Raw genomic sequence first — 23215 nt, 5'->3', positions numbered from 1 at the left:
GGGTGGGGGATCACTCAAGAATGTCACTAGAAGTGAACTAGACTAATGATCTGATAAATTATTATTATTATACAGGATTTATATAGCACCAACAGTTTGCTCAGCGCTTTACAATATAATGGGATACAATACAGCAACAATACAGTTCAATACAAGAGGGATAGGAGGGCTCTGCTCCTCGGAGCTTACAATCTAGGAGGTGGATAGTATAACAGACCAAAGTGTTACGGAACAACAGGGTGCTATGTTAAAAATACCCACATATGGCGGAAATGTTCACAAAATTGGAGATGTCTCTGAAAAATGAATGGTGGCAATACGTAATGATCTGGGTCGAATGCTGACACGAGTGGAAGAAGTAGAGGGAGAAATGGAGACACAGGTGCTTTTGATTTCTTAACTAGAGACGAAGATCGAAGAGATGCAAAGAGAACAGAGAAAGCTTGCATTCAAATTAGAAGATCAAGAGAACAGAGAAAGAAGAAATAATTTAAGGATTCGCGGTTTACCAGAAGAGTCCCAATGGGAAGACTTGAGGGACACAATAAAGCAAGTGCTTAATCCATTGATGGGCAGACCCATAACAGAGCATTTAAAAATGGAGAGAGTACACAGGATAAGGCGACCGCAAGGAGTGTCAACAGACTTGCCCAGAGATGTGATTGTTCAATTCCATCACTACAAGGACAGAGAATAAATATGGAAAAAGCTCCAAGAGATCACTGAAATAAAATATGGAGAGATAAAGCCTGTCTGATTGGGTGGAAAGATGGGAAACCTGCAAGGCTGAGATTTCCAGAAGAATTAAGTGACTTTTGTGGAAAATTAGATTTACAGGAAATAGACATTGTGGGGTGGTCAGGGGGGGGTCTACTGAGAGTTCAGGACCAGGAAAAGAAAAGTGGCAGACGGTAAATAAGAGGTAAACCAGTGTAGGATGAGGGGGGGAGAGGGAGGGGTGACCCCCCTGTTTTTTTTTCTCTCTCTCCCCCTCTGCCCCCCTCTTTCTCTTCCCACACTGGGGTTGTAGTTTTCATGTACTGAGAAATTAGGAGGGCTAGATGGGCAATAGGAATCAGGCAGATGATGAGAAGGTAATGGCGGGTTGTCTGGAGGCTGAATGCAAATGCCAAACTCTAGATTCCCTATGTCGCAAGATGGGGAAGTGGAGTCGGTGTGCGTGTTTAGAGCCCCACCCCAATATAGGAATCGCAAGTGGGAATGTGCCACGACAGATTCAAGGGCAAAACTTAGGTCCAAGGGTACTAGCAAGGGGGGGAATGGGGGGGGGGGGATTTTTGAGAGGGGGAGGGGGGAAATGATTTGCTAGCCAATATCCTCTTGCTGCAAATAGGGGAAGAACGGGAGGGAGATTGCTCCTTGCTCCTTTCAAAAGTCGTTGGTACCCTGGGTAGGAGGACAAGAGAGAGTAACAGAAGAAAAAAAAAACATGCATACAAGAGAGATGGAGGAGGTCAATTTTATGCCTTATAATGTTAAGGGACTGAATATACTGGAAAAAGGCATAAGATCCTCAGAGAATTACAGCAATGATCTATTGAAATAGCATTCTTACAAGAAACACATTTATTACAGGAAACAAATGTAAAATTATATTCTTGATATCACCTAACCTGATATTATGCTGATTCACCTACCAAGCGGGCTAAAGGAGTGCAAATTGGTATAGCTAAGAATTTAAGATTTAAGTTGGAGGAGAGGCTGGAGGATCCTGAGGGGCGGTTCTTGTTTCTGAAGGGGTGATTACAGGAGATTGAGTGTACATTGGCAAATATTTACTGCCCCAACAGAAATCCAGAGGCCTACCTAAAGAATATACTGGGAAGACGTCTGGATTTCAAAACGAGCAAATTGATTTTGGCAGGGAATTTTAACTTCTGCATTGATCCTCAGTTTGACACAACGTCACATGTGCAGAGAGAGGAAAGTAGAAGACAGAAAGCAATACGAAGAATGCTATATCAGTGTCAACTAGTAGATATCTGGAGATTAAACATCCCAGAGATAGAGACTGCGTTCTACTGTCTAGCCCAGCAATGGGCAAACTACGGCCCGGCGGACCTTTTAATCCGGCCCGCGGAGCTAGGCTCCCGCTAGGCTCCTCTCACAGTCCGCCCTGAAGAGCGGTGTAGCATGAAAATCTGTCTCCTATGAGGATCTGTCCCCCTCGACGTATCTGCGCATGTGCCGGAGATCGCCGATCAGCTGCTAATGCTTGAAACTGGCACATGCGCAGATACGTCGAGGGGGACAGATCCTCATAGGAGACAGAATTTCATGCTACACCGGAAACGGGAACACGGCGAGAGGAACGCGCGGAGCAAAGGTAAGTGAATTGACACAGGGGGGACTTGGGGACTTAATATGGGGGATGAATTAATATGGGGAATGAATTACTATAGGGGGGATGAATTACTATAGGGGGGATGAATTACTATGGGGGATTAATTACTATAGGGGGGATGAATTACTATAGGGGGGATGAATTACTATGGGGGATGAATTACTATATGGGGGATGAATTACTATATGGGGGATAAATTACTATAGGGGGGATGAATTACTATTTTGGGGATGAATTACTATATGGGGGATGAATTACTATAGGGGGGATGAATTACTATGGGGGATGAATTACTATGGGGGATGAATTACTATAGGGGGGATGAATTACTATATTGGGGATGAATTACTATAGGGGGGATGAATTACTATAGGGGGGATGAATTACTATGGGGGATGAATTACTATATGGGGGATGAATTACTATGGGGGATGAATTACTATATGGGGGATGAATTACTATATGGGGGATGAGTTACTATGGGGGATGAATTACTATGGGGGATGAATTACTATATGGGGGATGAATTACTATGGGGGATGAATTACTATGGGGGATGAATTACTATATGGGGGATGAATTACTATGGGGGATGAATTACTATATGGGGGATGAATTACTATGGGGGATGAATTACTATATGGGGGATGAATTACTATATGGGAGATTAATTACTATGCTTACTATGGGGGAATATTACTATACTTACTATGGATGACACATACACATCATTCATCTACTCTTGGTCCGGCCCCCGGGTCCAATATATGAACCCATTGCGGCCCTCAAGTCAAAAAGTTTGCCCACCCCTGGTCTAGCCCATGCAACGTATTTAAGAGTAAATTATATATATTGATGGAACATAGACTATTGGAGTCATTGGTTAAGGTCAACATAGAAGTCAAAACAATATCGGATCATGCACCAGTTACAACAAAATTATTATAGTGTAAGGAGCAGGATAAGATACACATGTGAAGGTTAAATGAGACACTTCTTCAGGATCAGCAAACAAGAGATCCCTGTGCTCAAATCCATACAGCTAGTGCATGCATTTATCCATCAGGTGCTAAAGGGGATCAGGACATACAATAGAGAATAAAAAAAGAAATCGAGCAGTACTTTGAAAGAAATGAGACTGAAGGAATGTCAGTGGCCACGCTCTGGGAGGCCCATAAGGCATATATCAAGGGAATTTGGATAGAGATTGGGGTAAAAAAAAAAAAAGGAACGGCAAAAGAAAATGAATATGCTATTAAGGGAATTGCACAAACTGGAACAGTTTCATAAAAAGAGAATAGTAGTAGACATAAAGCAGAAAATAATACATGAGAGAGAGGAATTAGACAATTTAATGGAGGAAGAAGTGAGAAAAACTTTCAATATGATGGCAAGAGAGAGATATCAGTGGGGCAATAAAGCGGGGAAATACCTAATGAGAGTACAAAGAAAGAAGAAATCAAGGACTTACATCGAGAAAATTATGGACGATAATGGAGATCTGGCGTATTCGACCACTGATATTGCTAGGGTATTTAAAAAATACTATAGCAAACTATATGACATAAATCGGAAACAGTTAAAAGAGGGGGGGGGAAGAGGAGACAACAGGACAGAGGCAAAGGTATTTAAAGGAGGCAAATTTACAGATTTTAGGAGAAAAACGATTAAAACATTTAGAAAATCCGATAACGCAGGTGGAAATCCAAAGGTGATTGAAGGAGACAGTTGCTGGGAAAAACTCGGGGTCGAATGGGTACACAGTGAGATACTACAAAAAATTTCAAGAACAACTAGTCCCCAAACTGAGGGTATATATGAATGCATTAGGAGAAGGGATGAAGATGAGGGAGGAGTCACTGCAAGCATATATTACACTCATACTAAAAGAGGGGAAAGATGGGACCCAATGTGCTAGTTATTGTCCTATCTCATTGTTAAATACAGATAATAAATTGTTCGCAAGGGTACTAGCAACTAGATTGAAAGATTCATTTGGACCAAGTGGGATTTTTCCCTGGGAAGGAGGGAAGAGGCAATGGGTTAAGGTCATTACTTCTTATACAGAAAAGTAAGAGAGAAAAAACCCCTGCACTGATCTTGTCAGTTGATGCAGAGAAGGCTTTTGATAGGGTAGATTGGGGCTTTATGTTAGACACGCTGGAGATCCTGGGAATTGGGCCCAAGATGAGAGAGTGGATAGTAAAGCTTTATAGTCAACCTTCTGCTGCAGTAAAGGTCAAGAGTTTTTTAGGATGTATAATGGGACAAGACAAGGGTGTCCGCTTTCACCTCTGTTGTTTGTTCTATCCGTAGAACCCCTCACAGCAACAGTAAGAAACAGTACAGATATAAAAAGGGTCCAGATAGGGGAGATAGAACACAAAGTGGCAGCGTATGCAGATGATAGGCTGTTCTATGTGTTCAACCCTAGGTTGACATTACCTAATTTACTGAAAATAATGAAATACTATGGAGAGATTTCAAACCTAAACATTAACCCAGTAAAGTCAGAGATATTAAATATTAACGTCCGGAAAAAAAATTTTGTAAAGAGAATTTCCCTTCTTATGGAGGGAAAGAGAATTAAAATACCTAGGGATTAAATTGACCTTGTCCTTAAAGAACTTATATAAAATAAATTCTATCCCACTAATAAACGAGATAAAGGAGAAACTGGCAAGATTATCGGTAGGACCATCCTCTTGGATAGGACGCATAAACTTGATAAAAATTATAATCGTCCCAAAAATCCTATATAAATTCCACATGTTGCCTATACAACTCCCGGGAGGCTATTTTAAAATAATAAAGAAAAAAAGATATCGAGATATATTTGGGAAAATGACAAAACGAGAATAAGCTATGAAGTGTTATGTAGGGAAAAGAATAAAAGGGGGTCTAAGTGTGCCTGATTTTAAGAGATATTATTATGCAGTGTTACTGTCACATATTTTTGATTGATCAGATAATGCACTGAGAAAAAGTTGGATAAGATAGTATGGATTCCACATCAATATCAGATATTAGGAGAAAGTAAAAGCACTTATACACAAAATGAAATTAGGGTATGGGATATGATTCATAAACAAATGGGATGGGAGTTCAATTCTATGTTTATGCTGTTGGTAGACACAGATTTCTTCCCTCCAGGGAGGGAAGCTATTTAAGGTAAATGGATAAGAAAAGGGAACACACAGTTAAAGGATATAATGAATGGGGGGAAAATTCGCTGCTTTCAGGAGTAAAAAAAAAAGGAGGAGTTGTTTTCCTCATTAAACGAGTAGAGATATCTCCAGCTAAAACATTTAGTTAGTTTGCTCCCTAAGCCCTTAAGACCCTAAGTTTGCTCCCTTAGCCCTTAAATTTACTAGAACAACTTTTTAATACTAATAAAACATGGAAACATGGTACTTCCCGGATTTATAATTTCTTACTGAAATGGTGGGGGCTGCCCCGCCTTTCTACATGAGGAAATGGGAAAGGGAACTTGGAATAACATTCGAAGAGCAACAGAATAAGAAGATATTTAGATAAGTACACTGAGCGGTAGATGCGAGGGTGGTGGAAATTAATTATCAAGTGTTTGGCTAGGTGGTATATTACGCATTTAAGTATGGCACATAAACAACAAATAGATAAATCACCTTTATGTTGGAGAGGATGTGGGACAAAAGGCACAATGGCATATGGTGAGAGTGTCCTAAAATTCAGGAGTGTTAGGAAGAAATAATTTATTTAATTCAGGAGATACCGGGGGTTAAGGTCCCGAAAGACCCAGGCACATGCTTATTCCATAAAACTGAGACTACAGTAGAAAAATATAAGAACTCGCTGGCATTTTATCTGATAAATGTGGCAAAGGTGTTGATACCTAAATTTTGGCAAGAGCAGGAAATACCAAAAAAAAAAAAGACTGGATAAGTAGGGTTGACTATGTACATAAGATGGAGGAATTCTACCATCAGGAAGAAGATAGAATGGAGAGATTCAGAAAAAGGTGGGAGAAATGGGATAAGTTCAAAGAGCAATTTAAAGAAAGATAGAGAGGAGATATGAAAGGAAGAAAGAGAAGGGTGCCTTGAGAGGAAAGAGTAAGGAGGAGGAGCGAGGAGATAAGAAGGAAAAATATTAGGGAGCAGAAGGGGGAAAAGGGGGTTAGAGTGGGTGGGTGGGGTTTTTTCTTTAGAATAAAGTGGTATAAGGGAATTGTGTAATGTTGAATATTTTGACATTTTAATGGTGTAATGTGATATACTGAAAATTAGTCAAATATTTATAAAAAAAAATTAAATAAAGCAGAATTTAACCCAAAAACAAAAATGTAATATATTGCATCTTACCAATCATTAGATGTGGGAAGCTATATGTTTTTTTGTTTTGTTTTTAGCCTTTCTCCCTCTGTTTTCACCTGGTAATCTTGCCAGTAGCACACCTCTGTATTACAGTGCCCCTATTCTGGATGAAGGAACACAGGAGGCACCTTTGGACAGCAGCATTGTCAGTCTGGGGGGAGGGGAGTGTTAGATGGACTTTCAGAATTAGATTCACTAACTGCAGCAATAGTTTGCCTCAACACTTTAACTACTACATTTGCAGAACTGCTTGTTCTTTTGAAAAACAACAGACTTAATGGCCAAATCACAAGGTAAAAATAAATTAAAAGAAACCTAAAAAAAAAAACTAATCCAGCCACCACATCTTGGAACTGGTAAGCTGCAATATAATGAAAAAAATATATATAATAAATGTTTGCTTTTGGGTTTAATACTAGTTTAAAGCAATCTGACAAGTATTTTTTTTTCATGCTAATTAACTCCTTCCCCTTTTCCTGCTGGTTTTTTTTCTTGTTTATTTGTACCGGAATCATCATTTTAGTGTCATTTTAAACAGGAAAAATGATAGATTATAGAATTATGAAAAATGTATACATTTCATTTACAGTAACAGTACTTTTTTAGGGCCCTGCTCACATATAGTGAGGTGCGCATTGGATGAATGCAGGTCACTGCAAGGACACACAGGAAACAACTGTTTTCTATGTGTCCTGTTCACACTGTAACACACCCTGGAGGTGGGGTGCAGTGAGCTGCAAAAAATGCAGACAAACAATATTTTATTGCAGTATGCAGGACAGGATCCCATGTCACTATACAGCAGCATACCACACCCCGCTGCTGTACAATGACATGAATGAAGTGTCACTTTTGCGCATTTCAAATAAAGTTGGTACATACAAAAAGAAAAAAGGGAGCTATGTGGTACAGTAAAATGTGCACAACACCGCCCCTACTGCCAGAACGAAGATCTGCTTGCACACTAAACTGTGGCAGTATGAAGTCCATAAACTAACACTGGTCTAAGTAGAAAAAAAGTGCTTTGTTTCACTTTAAGAGATTTTTGTATTTAAAAAAAAAGCATTTTTGTAAGACAATATTACGAAATGAAAGCCTTGTTTGTCCTAAAAAATTACAAAGTCATATTTCCTAAAAGATAACAAAGTCATATAAATATATATATGACTTTGTTGTCTTAAGTGATGACAAAGTAATTTCTAAATAAACAGGCACATAGCAGAAATTTACTTTAATTAAAATTTTACATATAATATTATATTTATATTTATAAAATTCTAGATTTTTTTATTGCTATTTAAATACAATCCTTGTACTAATAATATTTAATACAGGGTGCTCCTATAAAACCATTGTCATTAGCATTATGAGTTTTCTGTAGAGGGAATACAGCTAAAGCTGTTTGCTTTCAGTCCCTCTGATTATAACCCACAAAGCCCCCTCTGAACAGAACAGACAGGGAGGAAAAATGAGGGGAATGAGTCACTATTCTGAGGACTGACTGGTTAAAAAAGGACATAGAGCCCCACCTGCCGGCTGGGAATATTTTAATTTTTGCCCGACTACACATTTTGTCATGTTACAGCCTAAAACGTAAATGTTATTTCATTGGGATTTTATGTGATAGACCAACACAAAGTGACACAATTGTAGTGGAAGGAAAATGATAAATGGTTTTCAAAATGTTTTACAAATAAATACCTGAAAAGTGTGGCGTGCATTTGTATTCAGCCCCCCTGAGTCAATACTTTGTAGAACCACCTTTCGCGGCAATTACAGCTGCAAGTCTTTTTGGGGATGTCTCTACCAGCTTTGCACATCTAGAGAGTGAACTTTTTGCCCATTCTTTTTTGCAAAATAGCTCCAGCTCTGTCAGATTGATTGGAGAGTGTCTGTGAACAGCAATTTTCAAGTCTTGCCACAGATTCTCAATTGGATTTAGGTCTGGATTTTGACTGGGCCATTTTAACACATGAATATGCTTTGATCTAAACCTTTCCATTGTAGCTCTGGCTGTAAGTTTAGGGTCCTTGTCCTGCTGGAAGGTGAACCTCCACCCCAGTCTCAAGTCGTTTGCAGACTCTAACAGGTTTTTTTCTAAGATTGCCCTGTATTTGGCTCCATCCATTTTCCCTTCAACTTTGACCAGGTTCCCTGTTCCTGCTGAAGAAAAGCATCCTTTCATAAAGGCCAGATTTGTGAGGTGCATGACTAATAGTTGTCCTGTGAACAGATTCTCCCACCTGAGCTGTGGATCTCTGCAGTTCCTCCTGAATTACCATGGGCCTCTTGGCTGCTTCTCTGATTAATGCTCTCCTTGCCCGGCCTTTCAATTTAGGTGGACAGCCATGTCTTGGTAGGTTTGAAATTGTGCCATGCTCTTTTCATTTTTGGATGGTGGATTGAACAGTGCTCCATGAGATGTTCAAAGATTGGAATATTTTTTTATGACCTAACCCTTCATTAAACTTCTCCACAATTTTATCCCTGACCTGTCTGGTGTGTTCACTAATGTTCTCTAACAAACCTGAGAGCTTCACAGAACATCTGTGTTTATACTGAGACTAAATTACACACCGGTGGGCTCTATTTATTAATTAGGTCACTTCTGAAGGCAATTGGTTCCACTAGATTTTAGTTAGGGGTATCAGAGTAAAGGGGGCTGAATACAAATGCACACCACACTTTTTAGATATTTATTTATAACAAATTTTAAAAACCATTTATCATTTTCTTTCCACATTACAATTATGTGCCACTTTGTGTTGGTCTATCACATAAAATCCCAATAAAATACATTTACGTCTTTGGCTGTAACATGACAAAATGTGGAAAACTTCAAGGGGTATGAATGCTTTCTCAAGGCACTGTATATATTCATATATATTTAGGAAACCACTATAAGTTTTTTTTGAAGGAGTCGCTGAAAACAATCCCCCAACACATGTCTATATAAAATGTACAATCTTCTTTCTGAACCTCTCTTTATTTTTCTGACTGAATGACACCCAAGTTAGGCTAATTTGCACAGGCTTTTCATGTTGCACATCCTGGCTAGCCATACCCAGTTCAAGGACTGATCTGATCTGTTGTCTGTAGTTGCTTGTAAAAGGAAATCTTTCATTAGAGAACTACATGCCTGCCTCTGCTGTTTTCTTCCTGGAAATGCGAGCTGCCTGATGTCAATATTTTCTGCGTCAATTGCTACCAACAAGTACACAGCAAAGAAAAGCAGAACTCCAAAAAAAAATGTCCAGGCTCAGTGACTCAAAACACACTGAAGCCAGAGGATCATATGAAAGACCCAGCATTTTTTTCACATGTTCCCAGCACAATCCAAGATATCACCATATGCATTCAAAACAGCACAAGATAGTAAAACTGAAGGTATATTTGAGGATTTGATATCTTTAAAAATGTTGTAAATTTAAATAAATAAGATAAATGATTAACTTTGCTCTTAACGGGTTGTTTGCTGTCTGATCCCAGTTGCATTTCATGAAATATGCAACTGGCTACTTTTCATCTGCTTTTACGTATGCACAGAGAAGAAGTGTTTGTATGTGGGCAAAAATCAAGTGCAGGGCCCAAGAACTGTTCTTTCACTGGGGTTCTTTGGTTTGCCACTTTATATATACCTAAATTCTATACATTCATTTCACAAAATTAGATTTTGATTGTCAAATCCTCAGGCCTATGAGAACCAAAACCTTTATGAAAAGCAGCAGGATTTTGGCAGTCACAATTATTTTCAGTAACAACATAGCAAAACAATAAAATAAAAACAGCTTTTAATTTGTTCATGAGCACATTGTGTAATAAACATGAAGCAATAGAAAATACTGTATAATTGCAGCACTGGAATTACATTCTTAGGGAATATTAGGTAAACACATAGTAACAAGATTTGCAATGTCAACAGAAATAGGACATAGTAAACAAACAAGACAAATCTGGCAGACATTTGACAGCTGCAGATGTGTCTTGTGTTTTCCTCTGATCAGTAGAAAAGCTGGAAAAGGGCTGTTTAGTGTCTGCTCAGCAAATATTAGACCTTCTAGTGCAGCCTTTTTTAATCTTTTCAATGCAGAGAAACCCTTGAAATAACTTTCCAGCTTCAGCAAACCCCTGCTAAAAATGACTATATCTACATCTCATGAAACATTAGTGTGATGGTCAGAGGGAAGAATGCTTCTTACACTTGAGGTCATTGGGAAGAATTTCCTCCCACCCCACAAATAGCTATAAAGATCAATGGTATCAGTGAGAACTTATCTAAGAGACAGAAATCACTAATTGCTCAAGGAACCCTTGGCAAACTACGGAGGAACTCTGGTTGAGAAACCTTAGTCTAGTGAGTTACGAAGAGGGAGTGTTGTGCATGCAAGATCTGACTACATTCGGGCATGAACCACATTAAACGTTCCTTTTCTTGTGTATAGATAGGATAGGTGGGAGGGTATCAGCACTGCTGGGGATAATAGTAATTCTGACAAGTTTCTAACTAACCTCCTCAACTAATTCATTCCCAGAAAGCAAGGCTGGTGTGTTGGCTTGGAAAACTCTCATAGACATGAGGTCACCACCCAATTGGGATGACTGGGATCACAATTGAGTGACCATCTCCTGTCCTATCTGGGTTTTAGGTTTTTATTATAAAAACTTTAACTTGCAAATGCTATCCTAAGGAGCAATATGTAGAGCAAATATTCATAATGTGTTCAGTAAGGGTAGGTTCACACTACCCACAGAAAAAATGCATCTCTCAACTGAAGTGTGAACCAGGCCTATGCTTTGAGTAGCTTTATTGAATGTCCTAAAGCAGGGGTCTTCAAACTTTCCAAACAAAGGGCCAGTTTACTTCAGACTTTAGGAGGGCCGGATTGTGGCCAGCGAAGGTAGAAAAAGTCTCAGGCACAACATTAGTGAGAGTAAACAAGGTCTCAGGTGTGGTGTTCAGTTTCATAGTGCCTGTGGTCAGTAGGAGGAGGAGTAGTGCCCCATCATTGCTATCACTGGAAGGAATATTGGCCCATCATTGAGGTTATTGGATGGAATAGGGTCCCATCATTGATATTAGTGGGAAGAATAGTGTCCCACTGAAGGTGTCAGTTGGGGGAATTATGACCCACTTTTGGTGTCAGTGTTAGGAATAGTGCCAAAAGGGCTGGATAAAGGCTAGCAAAGGGCTGTATCCAGCCGTTGGGCTGCAGTTTGGAGACCACTGTCCTAAATCACACTTCAGCTTGTCTGGCAATTCTGAATACAGATCCTTGAGTTCAACACCAGCCAAAACTTTTTCTAGTTTTGGATAGAGCAATGGAGGGTTGAACCTCCTGTCAACTTTTTATTGCTGCCAGAACAGGAAAAGGCCCGGGCATCTTGTGACTAAACTATGTATGCTTTTAATTTATATATGTTTAATAAAATAAAGGCAGCAGGATTTGCTGCAAGAGTGGTGTGGAAGTAAACAGTAGAAAGGGTTACCTGAAATTGGGCTGTAATGTACCAACTGTATAGGAGGATCATAGTTTTACAGCCTCAGTCAGACATATTTTTTTTACTTTACTCAAAACTGTTTAGTCCTTTATACAGTAAGAAGACATGTTTATTTTATTACTATTTTTTTTTTCTGAATCTACATTCACAGGACTACTATACACATAAACCTATAGATAACTTAAAGCTAAAAAGAAATAAACCAGAAAGATGGTTAAAATGTTGATAGCTCACCTCTAACTTCCGGAGAAAATCTAGCAGAGTGACGTGATACAAACAACTTCAATTCTTGGTCTAAGTTGCATTCAGTGAGGTTTGTGTCCCATGATCGGATACCTGTAAAATGAAATGCATTATGTTAAATCAGTAGCTACAAATATACTTGAATATGTCGCGTTATATTTTCAAATGAACAATTCAAACATATACTTTAAACCAGAAATATTAATACATGCTGGAAATTGAACTTCTAAAGCAATTGCTTTTTAGTAGCAGTTAATAAAGTTCTAATTATCTGTCAATTGGGAATTGTTGTAGAGCGTGAATAGCTTATGGTGGTCATAGACAGACCAGGCAAGACACTGACATTTAGGTAGATCCTTAAAGTAAAGCCAATTATTTTATCCTTGTTTAAGATAGAGTTGAGAGGGGTTAGCCCATCTTAGTTTTTTTAATGTTGTCTTTGTCTCTGGTAGATTCACCCTTTCTTAATCTCCTAATCTGTCTCATTATCATTGAGACAGAAAGTAGGGGAATATCCAAATCCAATGTTATACCTATGAAAAAGGAAGTTAAGGAAAATCTGTCCAATAGGATGCAAAAAGAGAAAAACCAGAATGGGTCCTATCCATTCCCTACTTAATCCAACATTAAAAATGCATTGACTCTACATACACTTTACCTCTTCCCATAGAAGAGAGACAGATAGTCCTCAATCAAAGTGAGATTTTCCAACACTCAGAAAATCCTACTATGTGATAATGAGTGCCTCTGACTGTTCGGGACCCTCATTATCACCCTTTAACACATCAGAAATAGCTTGATAATTGCATGCAATGATTTAATATCTTTGTCTCCTTAACCCAGTCTATTTCATCTCTATGGTTAGTTTCAAATTAATAACAACAAATATCTGTATGTGCTGTACTTCTGGTGTCTTTTAATCCACAGAAGCATGTAAAACTCAAATCAAACAGTGGGCTAAACTAGGGGGGATTGATCTTCAAGGGGCTACATGGGTGTTCTGAGGGCCACGACTGCTTCATTCCAGAAAACAAAACTTCTTAATTTACATTACAATGCTAAAGCAAATGAAAATGTCTAGACCCCACCCCAAACAGAAAAAAAACTGCAAATTAAAGAGACCCTATCAGGTCTCTGAATGTTTTATGCCAGAAGGTCCTCAGCTGCCCACTGGTTCTTTCCTCCAACCTCCTCTGTCTTTGCAGTGACAATGGAGGTCAAAGGTAGAAACCAGCATGCAGCAGGGGACAGAGTCTTCCAACACTTCTGGAAGAGTGACATACTAAAGAGAACAAGCAGGTCACTGGAGAGGTGAGCATCCTCTGCCTTTTATTGCAAGAATCCTCTGGTTTGATACATTTAGAGACCTGTTAAAGTCTCTTTAAATGCATTAAAATTATTAAACATTGGAGAAGTTTAAGAATAAATACCTAACATCTAGTGCTTTCAGTGTGGTCATAAAGGCAGTAGTGATGTCACTTAACCTTCTCTCAAGATTCTGGAGAAGCAGATGATCCCAAATTTCACAAGAAGAAAAGTTTTCTCCTTGGATTTGGGATCCTGAGCTGGAACTGAGGATCACATTGGAAGTTGGGGTATAAGGTGAGTATCTTCTCCTTCTCTCATAATGTTTAATTCTTTAAATGTTTTGATTGACATTTTTATTTAGGTGGTTGGACTCTAGGAAAAAAGCTGATCTTGCTGTTTTCATGCAAGGCCTGTTTTAATATTATCATTTGCAGCTTACAACCTTTTATCCCAGAGATAAACATCTCCTGAAGTATTATACTACACAATGATAGAAAGAAGTGCAGGGTTTATTATCTAGAGAACTGAGGCCTTCTTTAATTTAACCACTTCCCGACCGGCTGTTCTATATAAACGGCCAGACGGTGGCAGTGCAGGATCGGGTGGCCGTTTATACCCCTGCTTGTGCGCGCTCCCTGGGAGCATAGTGAAACACCGATCGTCGGACGGGACCTCTGTACGAGGTCCCGATCATGTGATCACTGATTGGCCAATCAGTGATCACATGCAAAGTAGTAAGCAAGATGTCACTTGTGACATCATTGCTTACTACGTGTGAAATCTGTGAATGATCACAGAGGTCACATGGTACAAGGCTATTCACAACAGCCTTGTACCATGTGACAAGCTGTGACCAATCACAGCTCACTCAGTACTTCTCAATGACTGCAAGAATGCAGACAGAGAGAAAGAGAAATGGATGCTTTTACAGCCTATATGGGTGTAAAAGCAATCAGTGTAAAAAAAAAAAAAAAAAACTTCATCACCCCCCACAAGTAGTACAGTGTCACCATGGTGACACTGTACTGCTAGGGTGACAGTATGTAAAAAAAATTAATAAAAATAAAAAATAATAATATAAAAAAATAAAATAAAAATGTAAAAAAAAATGTTTAAAAATTATAAGTTTTGGTTATAAACTAATTTGGATTTTTTTTCTACTACAAAGATAATGGAATAAATTTTGGCCAAGATTTATCATGAAATATTATTTATTTGCAAAACATTTTTTTTTCAAAACGTTTGGACTTTTTAATTTACATAGCAAAAAAAATAAAAATCCCAGCGATGAATAAATACCACCAAAATAAAGCTTTATCTGTCTCAAAAAAATGGTAAAAAATTAATTTGGGTACAGTGTTGCATGACTGCGCAGTTGTCATTCAAAGTGTGATAACGCTGAAAGCTGAAAATTGCCCTGGTCAGGAAGGGGGTAAAAGTGTCCGGTCTGGAAGTGGTTAAGCCCTGGTACGCACTATCCCGCATGCTGTGGACTGGTTGTGGGTGTGTGTACAAATCACACCTGTTCCCGCACCCGTAACCACCCACAGCTGCATGGTGTTTCTCTTGTGAGACCCACGGGGATGCCATTTATTCTGAATGGCACCCCTATGCATCTCATCCCACATCATGATTGCAGGTACCGCACAAAAACCACACGGTCTTTTTTTTCCTTGTGAATGCGTTTTGCATGCACCATTTCCTTGCGCGAAACGTAGGCACAGCAGCGCATTCAAACAAGTACTCACTAGTGTGAACTGGGCCTCCAGCTGAACTCCAAGGATTATCTTTATTTCATAGTTACACTGAAGCAGCTTGGTACCCTGTAAGTATGCATATTGCATACCTGAGGTTCCTCTGGGGAAGTCAACACTAGTGAGCAATAAAACAGTGATAGCTGTGATCTTCTGGGTCCTATGCAAATGGATACCCTCTGTACACTGACTACAGGGAGTCATATGCTTTGCACTGCTGCCATTCATAAAAAAAAAAATTTTAGTTAACCCAAGCTGTTTTTTGAATGGAAAATTTACTGAGGATGGTGTAGTGGTGACATCTCGATTCCCACCTCATCCAAAAAGAGAACAGCTCATGTTCATTGAAAAAAATATGTCCTCTGAATGGTGGCAGTGACAAATGAGTGACCTCTGTGGTCAGTGGAAGAGTATTGCAGAATGTTGCAATGTGCCCCTGAACTTCGTTTTGACTCTTTTAGTCAATTCCCTAAAACAGCCCCCTCCCCCTTGCACATCACGACCCTCCTCTCTTTTGGGAGTTTCTTATTACTGTCCATGCTGACACAGCTCCTCTGCCTCTCCCTTCATAACCTTTTTTTTGTAGCTGCTAGGGGAGGAGTGAAGGGGAACACTATACACTGTCACTTCAGTGTCAGCTCTGAGTCTGCTTACATCACCTCCAAGATAGCGGCTCCCACCAACAGTCTCAGGGCTCTTTTATGTCTACACAAGGGAGGCTTTTACAGGTAAATAACATTCCTAAAATATATAAAACATACATATCATCTTATAGGAAGATTGTTGTTGAAATGAATGATCTGGTGACTGAGTTTCTTTAAGACAAAGTACAGTTGCTCCTTACATAACCCTTTCAGTTTCTTGCTCCTCAAACTTCTAGCTGCTGTAAAATGACAAGGAAGTCACTTAATGTATTTATTATTTATTTATTTCAGGTACTTATATAGCGCCATCAATTTACGCAGCGCTTTACATACATATATTGTACATTCACATCAGTCCCTAACCTAAGGAGCGTACAATCTAAAGTCCGTAACTCACATTCATACATATACATACTAGGGCCAATTTATACTTAATATGTGCTCATTCCATTTAGAGAAACATACGTACAAATTAAAGGACTGCCTTTGTGAAAAATAGTGTATTCTGATACCTGTATGTGGTTAATGCATGTAGGGTAGTTATTTATTACATCAATTTTTTTTTATTACACAGCGAAAGTGCCAGACAGCAACTGGGACAAAAAACACTGCCAGGGGGGTTTGAGCAGTTGCAGCAGAAGCTGTTTTTTATATTATGTAATCATAAATAAAGCCAATTGAGATAAATATGGAAGCATACAAAACATTATTACATGTAATAACACAGTTGTCAGTATGCAATAGGGGCGAATCCATAAGGCATTTGTGACACCTTTCTGACAATGGGGATGTAGTCTGAAGCCTTGCATTAATCACTTGCCACCCACCCACAGTAGATTTGCTGTGAGCAGGCGGCACACCCAGGAACAAAAATGTACCCGTACGTCACACTCGGAACTCCCTGGTTTTCAGGCACGCATGCGTGTCCCCTACTGGACCATACTGTGATTGGAAACAGCACGAGTTTGTCAGCAGGTTTCAGCCAATGATTTTGGCTGAAACCTGCTGACCGGCTGTGGCCAATTACAGCACAAAGTTCTGTGTTAACAAATACATAGACCTCTGTGTACACAGAACAGCGATCTGGCTGTTTCTTCTCCCTGAAAAGCAGCGAGAAGAAACAACCAGATCTATGAACAAAAGCAGCACACATTACTTGCATTACACTTGTTAGGTACACAGTTAACCTCTATGTTACCCCTTGATGTTAACCCATTCCCAGCCAATGTCATTAGTACAGTGTACAGTATTGTCACTGATCACTGCATTGGAGTCATTAGTGACGTCAGTGTCAGTTAGTCCGTTAATGTCCCCCCTAGCCAGTGTCTGTTAATGCCAGACTGTCCGCCACACTATCACAGTCACACTATACGTCACTGATCACAGCCATTACTAGTATAGTGTCTGTACAGATAAGTATCTTGATCACGATCAGAACTATACTAGTGTCTCCAATAGTATAGTGTCCCCCAGAACAGTTTTTTTTTACCAAAGACATGTAACAGAATACATTTTGACCTAAATTTATGAGAAAATGTAGTTTTAGTGGATATGTTATGTAACAGAAAGTAGAAAATATTGTTTTTTTATCACGATTTTTGGTATTTTTTTTGTTTATATAATAAAAAATAAATCCCAGTGGTAAAATGAAAGCTCTATTTGTCTTGCACATATATTTATTGTGTTGCATCTTCAAGACAATTTGCAACAAAATGTGTCTTTAAACTCCTCTGAAACTGTTATTTTATATAGTTCCGTTATTCTGCCAACTTCTTCAGGTAGCACCTCTTCCAGTAAAACTTCTAAACCTTCACATGAAAGATGTTTGGGACAGTTCTATAGAGGTTTTGACAGATTAATAGCCACCTTACTGCTTTATATGTGAATCTGTCCCAACTTCTAACATTTGTTGCACTGCCATGAGACAAATTTCTAAAGGGCACATACAACACTGTTTATAAATTCTTTATTAGAACTTTAAACCTTTGGTGTCTACACTTTTAACTACAGGAATATGAAATAAAAAAGGAATTTGCTAAATGTATGACCTCAGCTATGAGGAAATAAATGCTGAATTTATTCTCTCTTGAGAAGAGGCGATTAAATAACATGTTACCACAACATTTCATATTCCTGATACAGTATGTGTCTGTTGTGCCATGTACTTGTAATAAAAAGTATCTCTTTCTCTTTGTATTGCTTCCTTTGTGTGAAATACCTGGTGTATTAACTGTGCTGTTAAAACAGATTGTGTGTCCTCCAATGATCAGACTTGTGCTTACAGTCCCCCTTCTCCAACAGGGAAGATTACTGGGAAAATCACTGGGAAGACCAGTGTACTGCTGTGTCTGCATTCCCACATTCCTAAGCCCCTTATAAAGCTGAGAACAAAGAGTATGTGATCACTCATAAAAAAACAAATAAAAAATGCTTTATATACTGTGTATGTATATATATATATATATATATACAGTATATATATATATATATACACACACACACACACACACATTTTACCTTGCATTTCTATTGTAAACTGAATGGGTTGTTTTACAAAAAGAGGGTTCACACACAGTACATTTACTTTTCTACATGTATGTATGTGTGTGTGTGTGTGGGGGGGGTGATTTTAAGTGCTTGGGTGTAACTATAATTTTTTTTACAATTTTTCTCTAATCCATTTTCTTATGCATCTCATACACATGGATAAATACGTTGACAGAACACTTTAGCAGTGCCCCTATGCCTTTACAAGACTCAATGGCATATCCCGTTCACATAGAAAGAGAGATAAGGGAGCCTTTCATAGTGTAATACTGTCCGTATAATAAGAAAAAAAGAGCAAATAAAATGCACTTACATATGAAAAAAACCACATAGGATTATATTTACAGCATAGGAAAGCAGGTTTGCATTCCACCTGTGTTCCAATAAACTGACATGTCCTGGATGTCCCACCCTACGTGTTTCGTCAGTAAATGTCTGGCATCATAGGGGTCACTGAAGTACTGAAAAGTCGCTGGATTATTTATTTACTTACGTACTTTATTTATTTATTGATTGATTTGTGTGGGTATGGGGTAATCATATTAGTTTCTTTCAGTAACTAGTTCTGGAGTTTGAATGTATTCCTAAGTACACAAACTAGAACTGGATATTAACATTTATAACTAATAACACCAGGAATTGCTGATTAAGGAAATATATGGTTGCCTTCGGGGGATCAGGAAGGAATTTCCCCACAGAAGCAAATTGGACCATGCTTTGTTGGGGTTTTTTTGCATTCTTCTGAATCTATTGTGGGTATAAGATTGAGTACATGGAGACTTTCTATTTATTTATTGTTTTCCATTGGTTAACCTAGATGGACTTTTTTCAACCTATGTAACTGTATTAACTACATGCAGTTATCAAGATACAAAATATTTTTGAATGTGTATGGAAACACATTATTACAGTCATGGAAAATAAATATTTGCATTACTTTAGATTAGCTAATGTAGCTGATGTTAGTAATTCACCCTGGATTGTTTTTATCACAAGACAATATGTATGTTCCTAAGAAACCTGTTCAATTCCCCAAGGAGGTACTATGATGTCAGTGTATGGCAATGGAATTCAAATTCGGTTTATGTATTTTCAGTGCTTAACAATCTTTTTCACTAATCAGTGAAAATTAGTCCTTTGCTTCATTAAAGTCCTCACTCTCTCAATCAACATTGACTATTTTGAATCCTTATGCTGCTAGCATAACTAAATAAATAGGAAAGCATATTATATTTATATGTTTTAAACTTTTTTTTACATTTCTTTAACCACTTCCCGACCGGCCGTTGTATATAAACGGCCAGACGGTGGCAGTGCAGGGTCGGGTGGCCGTTTATAAACGGCCTCCCCGCACCCTGCTTGTGTGCGCTTCCTGGGAGCGCGCAGCACCGCGATCCGGTGCCCTCCGGACACAGTGAAACACCAATCGTCGGACGGGACCTCTGTACGAGGTCCCGATCATGTGATCACTGATTGGCCAATCAGTGATCACATGCAAAGTAGCAAGCAAGATGTCACTTGTGACATCATTGCTTACTACGTGTGAATTCTGTAAATGATCACAGAGGTCACATGGTACAAGGCTATTCACAACAGCCTTGTACCATGTGACAAGCTGTGACCAATCACAGCTCACTCTGTATTTCTCAATGACTGCAAGAATGCAGACAGAGAGAAAGAGAAATGATTGCTTTTACATCCTATATGGGTGTAAAAGCAATCAGTGTAAAAGTAAAAAAAAAAAAATCTTCATCAGCCCCCACAAGTAGTACAATGTTACCATGATGACACTGTACTGCTAGGGTGACAGTATGTAGAAAAAAAAATAAAAATAAAAAATAATAATATAAAAAATAAAATAAAAATGAAAAAAAAAATATTTAAAAATTATAATTTTTGGTTATAAACTAATTTGGATTTTTTTTTTTTTACTAAAAAGATAACGGAATAAATTTTGGCCAAGATTTATGATGAAATATTATTTATTTGCAAAATTTAAAAAAAAAAACACTTTTTTTCAAAATTTTTGGACTTTATCATTTATCATTTACATAGCAAAAAAAATAAAAAGCACAGCAGTGAATAAATACCACCAAAATAAAGCTTTATCTGTCTCAAAAAAATGGTAAAAAATAAATTTGGGTACAGTGTGGCATGACCGCGCAATTGTCATTCAAAGTGTGATAGCGCTGAAAGCTGAAAATTGCCCTGGTCAGGAAGGGGGTAAAAGTGTCCGGTCTGGAAGTGGTTAATTACTTCCTAGTTTCCATGCCTAGGCAAATTATGTCATACCTCCCAGGAGTCTTCAGGAGGAAAAGAGGGTTTTTTTTCAGCTAAGCACACCCTCCTGCCTTCATACCTGTGCTAAGGGCAGATGGATTCCAAAAAGTAAATGTTACACAAATCATCTGCCCTTGCTCAAGATGGCCAATGTCATAAATGCTAGGGGGTGTTTTCTAAGTGATTTCTCAGCAAAATAAAGCATGGATACATGGATGGGTGGATGGGTTTGAATTGAATATTCAAAATGAACTAAACATCGCTTTTGATTTGTGGTGCTCAAATACAGTGCAGTTCTGATTTTAGGAACTTTATCTAGATAGATAAAAATACTCTGATGTTACAAGTTCCAAAAAGCGGAATGCAAGGTATGGATATTTTAGGCATAGTTACATTGATCATCTCTAGAGATTGGTGATAGCAATGTTAACTCACAGGTGTTTGTATACAAGTGTTTATAATAGGATGGGTCTGTTTAAAAGGCCGTATCGGATGAGCAAATGAGGACCAATAGGCTGTTGAGATCAAACGCGGCCTCTGAACACAGCAGTGCTCCAAACAGAGGTTGGTTTGGGGAAGAGCCTGTTTGAGGTTATATAACATCACTTGGTGTTTGATGGGGAAAATAGACTTTTAACACTATTGTTGGACATTGCTCACTTTTTGCATTCTCATGTAATGCACTTATCTGTTTATTCATTTGTATAACTTTAGCACTGTTTTATTAGACTTATTTGCACTGCTAGTGGTATAAATATTTTGCTTTATGGAGATTTGATATATGCACTCAATTTAAAGCAGCAGCTTTGTTAAGATTCATGGGGAGTTTCTAATACAGCTGGTTTTCAGATTTATATTTTCTGAATTATATACAGGTATTATTTAGGTGAATCCACTATTGATTTTTATGAGTATTTTTTTTTGGGGGGGTCACACCTTTTTGATTTCTTCTATAGATTTGCTTATAGTTGCACACTACTGCAGCAGTGATGTGAGATTTGGATCCCTTTAGATGTTTTCCCTTTGTGTGTATCGCACCAAAAAAGGATTTATTTTTGCAGGGAATGCTCAAAATCTGACTTGTATTTCAGTGCAGAGGTCTGGGAAAAACAGTACGCCAATCACCCAAGCAGAAAATGAAATTTCTGTGTGGCGTTCTGTACACCATATGTGTACACACTTCTAGGTAGCCATATTGCTTTGCATTTTACAGAAAATTACAGCACTGTAGATTAACCACTTGCCTACTGGACACTTTTACCCCCTTCCTGGCTGAGCCAATTTTCAGTTTTCAGCGCTGTTGCTGTTTGAATGACAAACATGCAATACTGTACCCATATGAAATGTTTATAATTTTTTTCCCACAAATAGAGGTTTATTTTGGTGGTATTTAATCGTCGCTGGGTTTTTTATTTTTTGCACTATAAACAAAAAAAGAGCAAAAAATTAGAAAATAAAAGCTTTTCTTTGCTTCTATTATAAAATTTAGCAAACAGGTACATTTTCTCTTTCACTTATGTGCTTTGATGAGGCTGCACTGAAAAGCAGCACTGATGGGCACTGATAGGCAGCACTGATGATGCTGCACTGATATACAGCACTGATGGGCACTGATAGATGACAACGCTGGGAACTGATGGGTGGCACTGCTGGGCACTTTGGGGGCTGGACTGATAATCTGGGCACTGATAATCAATGCCCTGATTATCAGTGCAGATGTCCTCCGTGACACTTGTCGGTTATCGACAGAATTTTTCTCACCCTGTGAAAGCATGAGGAAAGTGCTGCCGATAACCGGCAGCTGTATTTACTTTGTGATCAGCTGTGTCATTGGACACAGCTGATCATGAGGTAAAAGGCCATTTAGGCCTTTTAGCTCGTCATGTGATCGGACACAGCTGATCACAGACAGCGCCAGATGTGCACCGCTGGGGCCATCATTCGGCTATAGCGTGGTAAAGTGGTTAAAAAGGAAAGGTAAAGTTTAATAACATTTAATTACAATATGACTTGTGTTGCAGTTGCATACACTATATAATTTGTTTTAGTTTGCTTTTTTTCTCCACGAAAGTGGAGTTACCCTTTATAACAAAATTGTATCGTTTGAGGCATGATGCTTAATACACCGGAAAATAGATTATAGGTTTACCCAACACTCACGTTTATAGCTATTCATGATAACAGTTGTGTGATATAATTTCAACAGTGAAACCACAAAGC

General features: G+C 38.5%; 1 protein-coding gene across 1 annotated transcript in view; it reads right to left on the bottom strand.

Moving 5' to 3' along the window:
• MAP1B (microtubule associated protein 1B) overlaps positions 1–23215 on the bottom strand; it is a 130270-nt gene that overhangs the window by 60926 nt on the left and 46129 nt on the right. Inside the window, exon 2 of the mRNA XM_089689016.1 lies at positions 12454–12555. Coding sequence (XP_089545142.1) covers positions 12454–12555 — 102 coding nt within the window. The remainder of the gene's footprint in view (positions 1–12453; positions 12556–23215) is intronic.

This window comes from Staurois parvus, unplaced genomic scaffold, assembly GCF_062004578.1.
Source record: "Staurois parvus isolate SC_StPar_1 unplaced genomic scaffold, SC_StPar_1.0 ptg000466l, whole genome shotgun sequence".
Taxonomy (NCBI): domain Eukaryota; kingdom Metazoa; phylum Chordata; class Amphibia; order Anura; family Ranidae; genus Staurois; species Staurois parvus.
The sequence above is the reverse complement of the archived record's forward strand: the minus strand, read 5'-3'. Positions and strand labels throughout refer to the sequence as shown.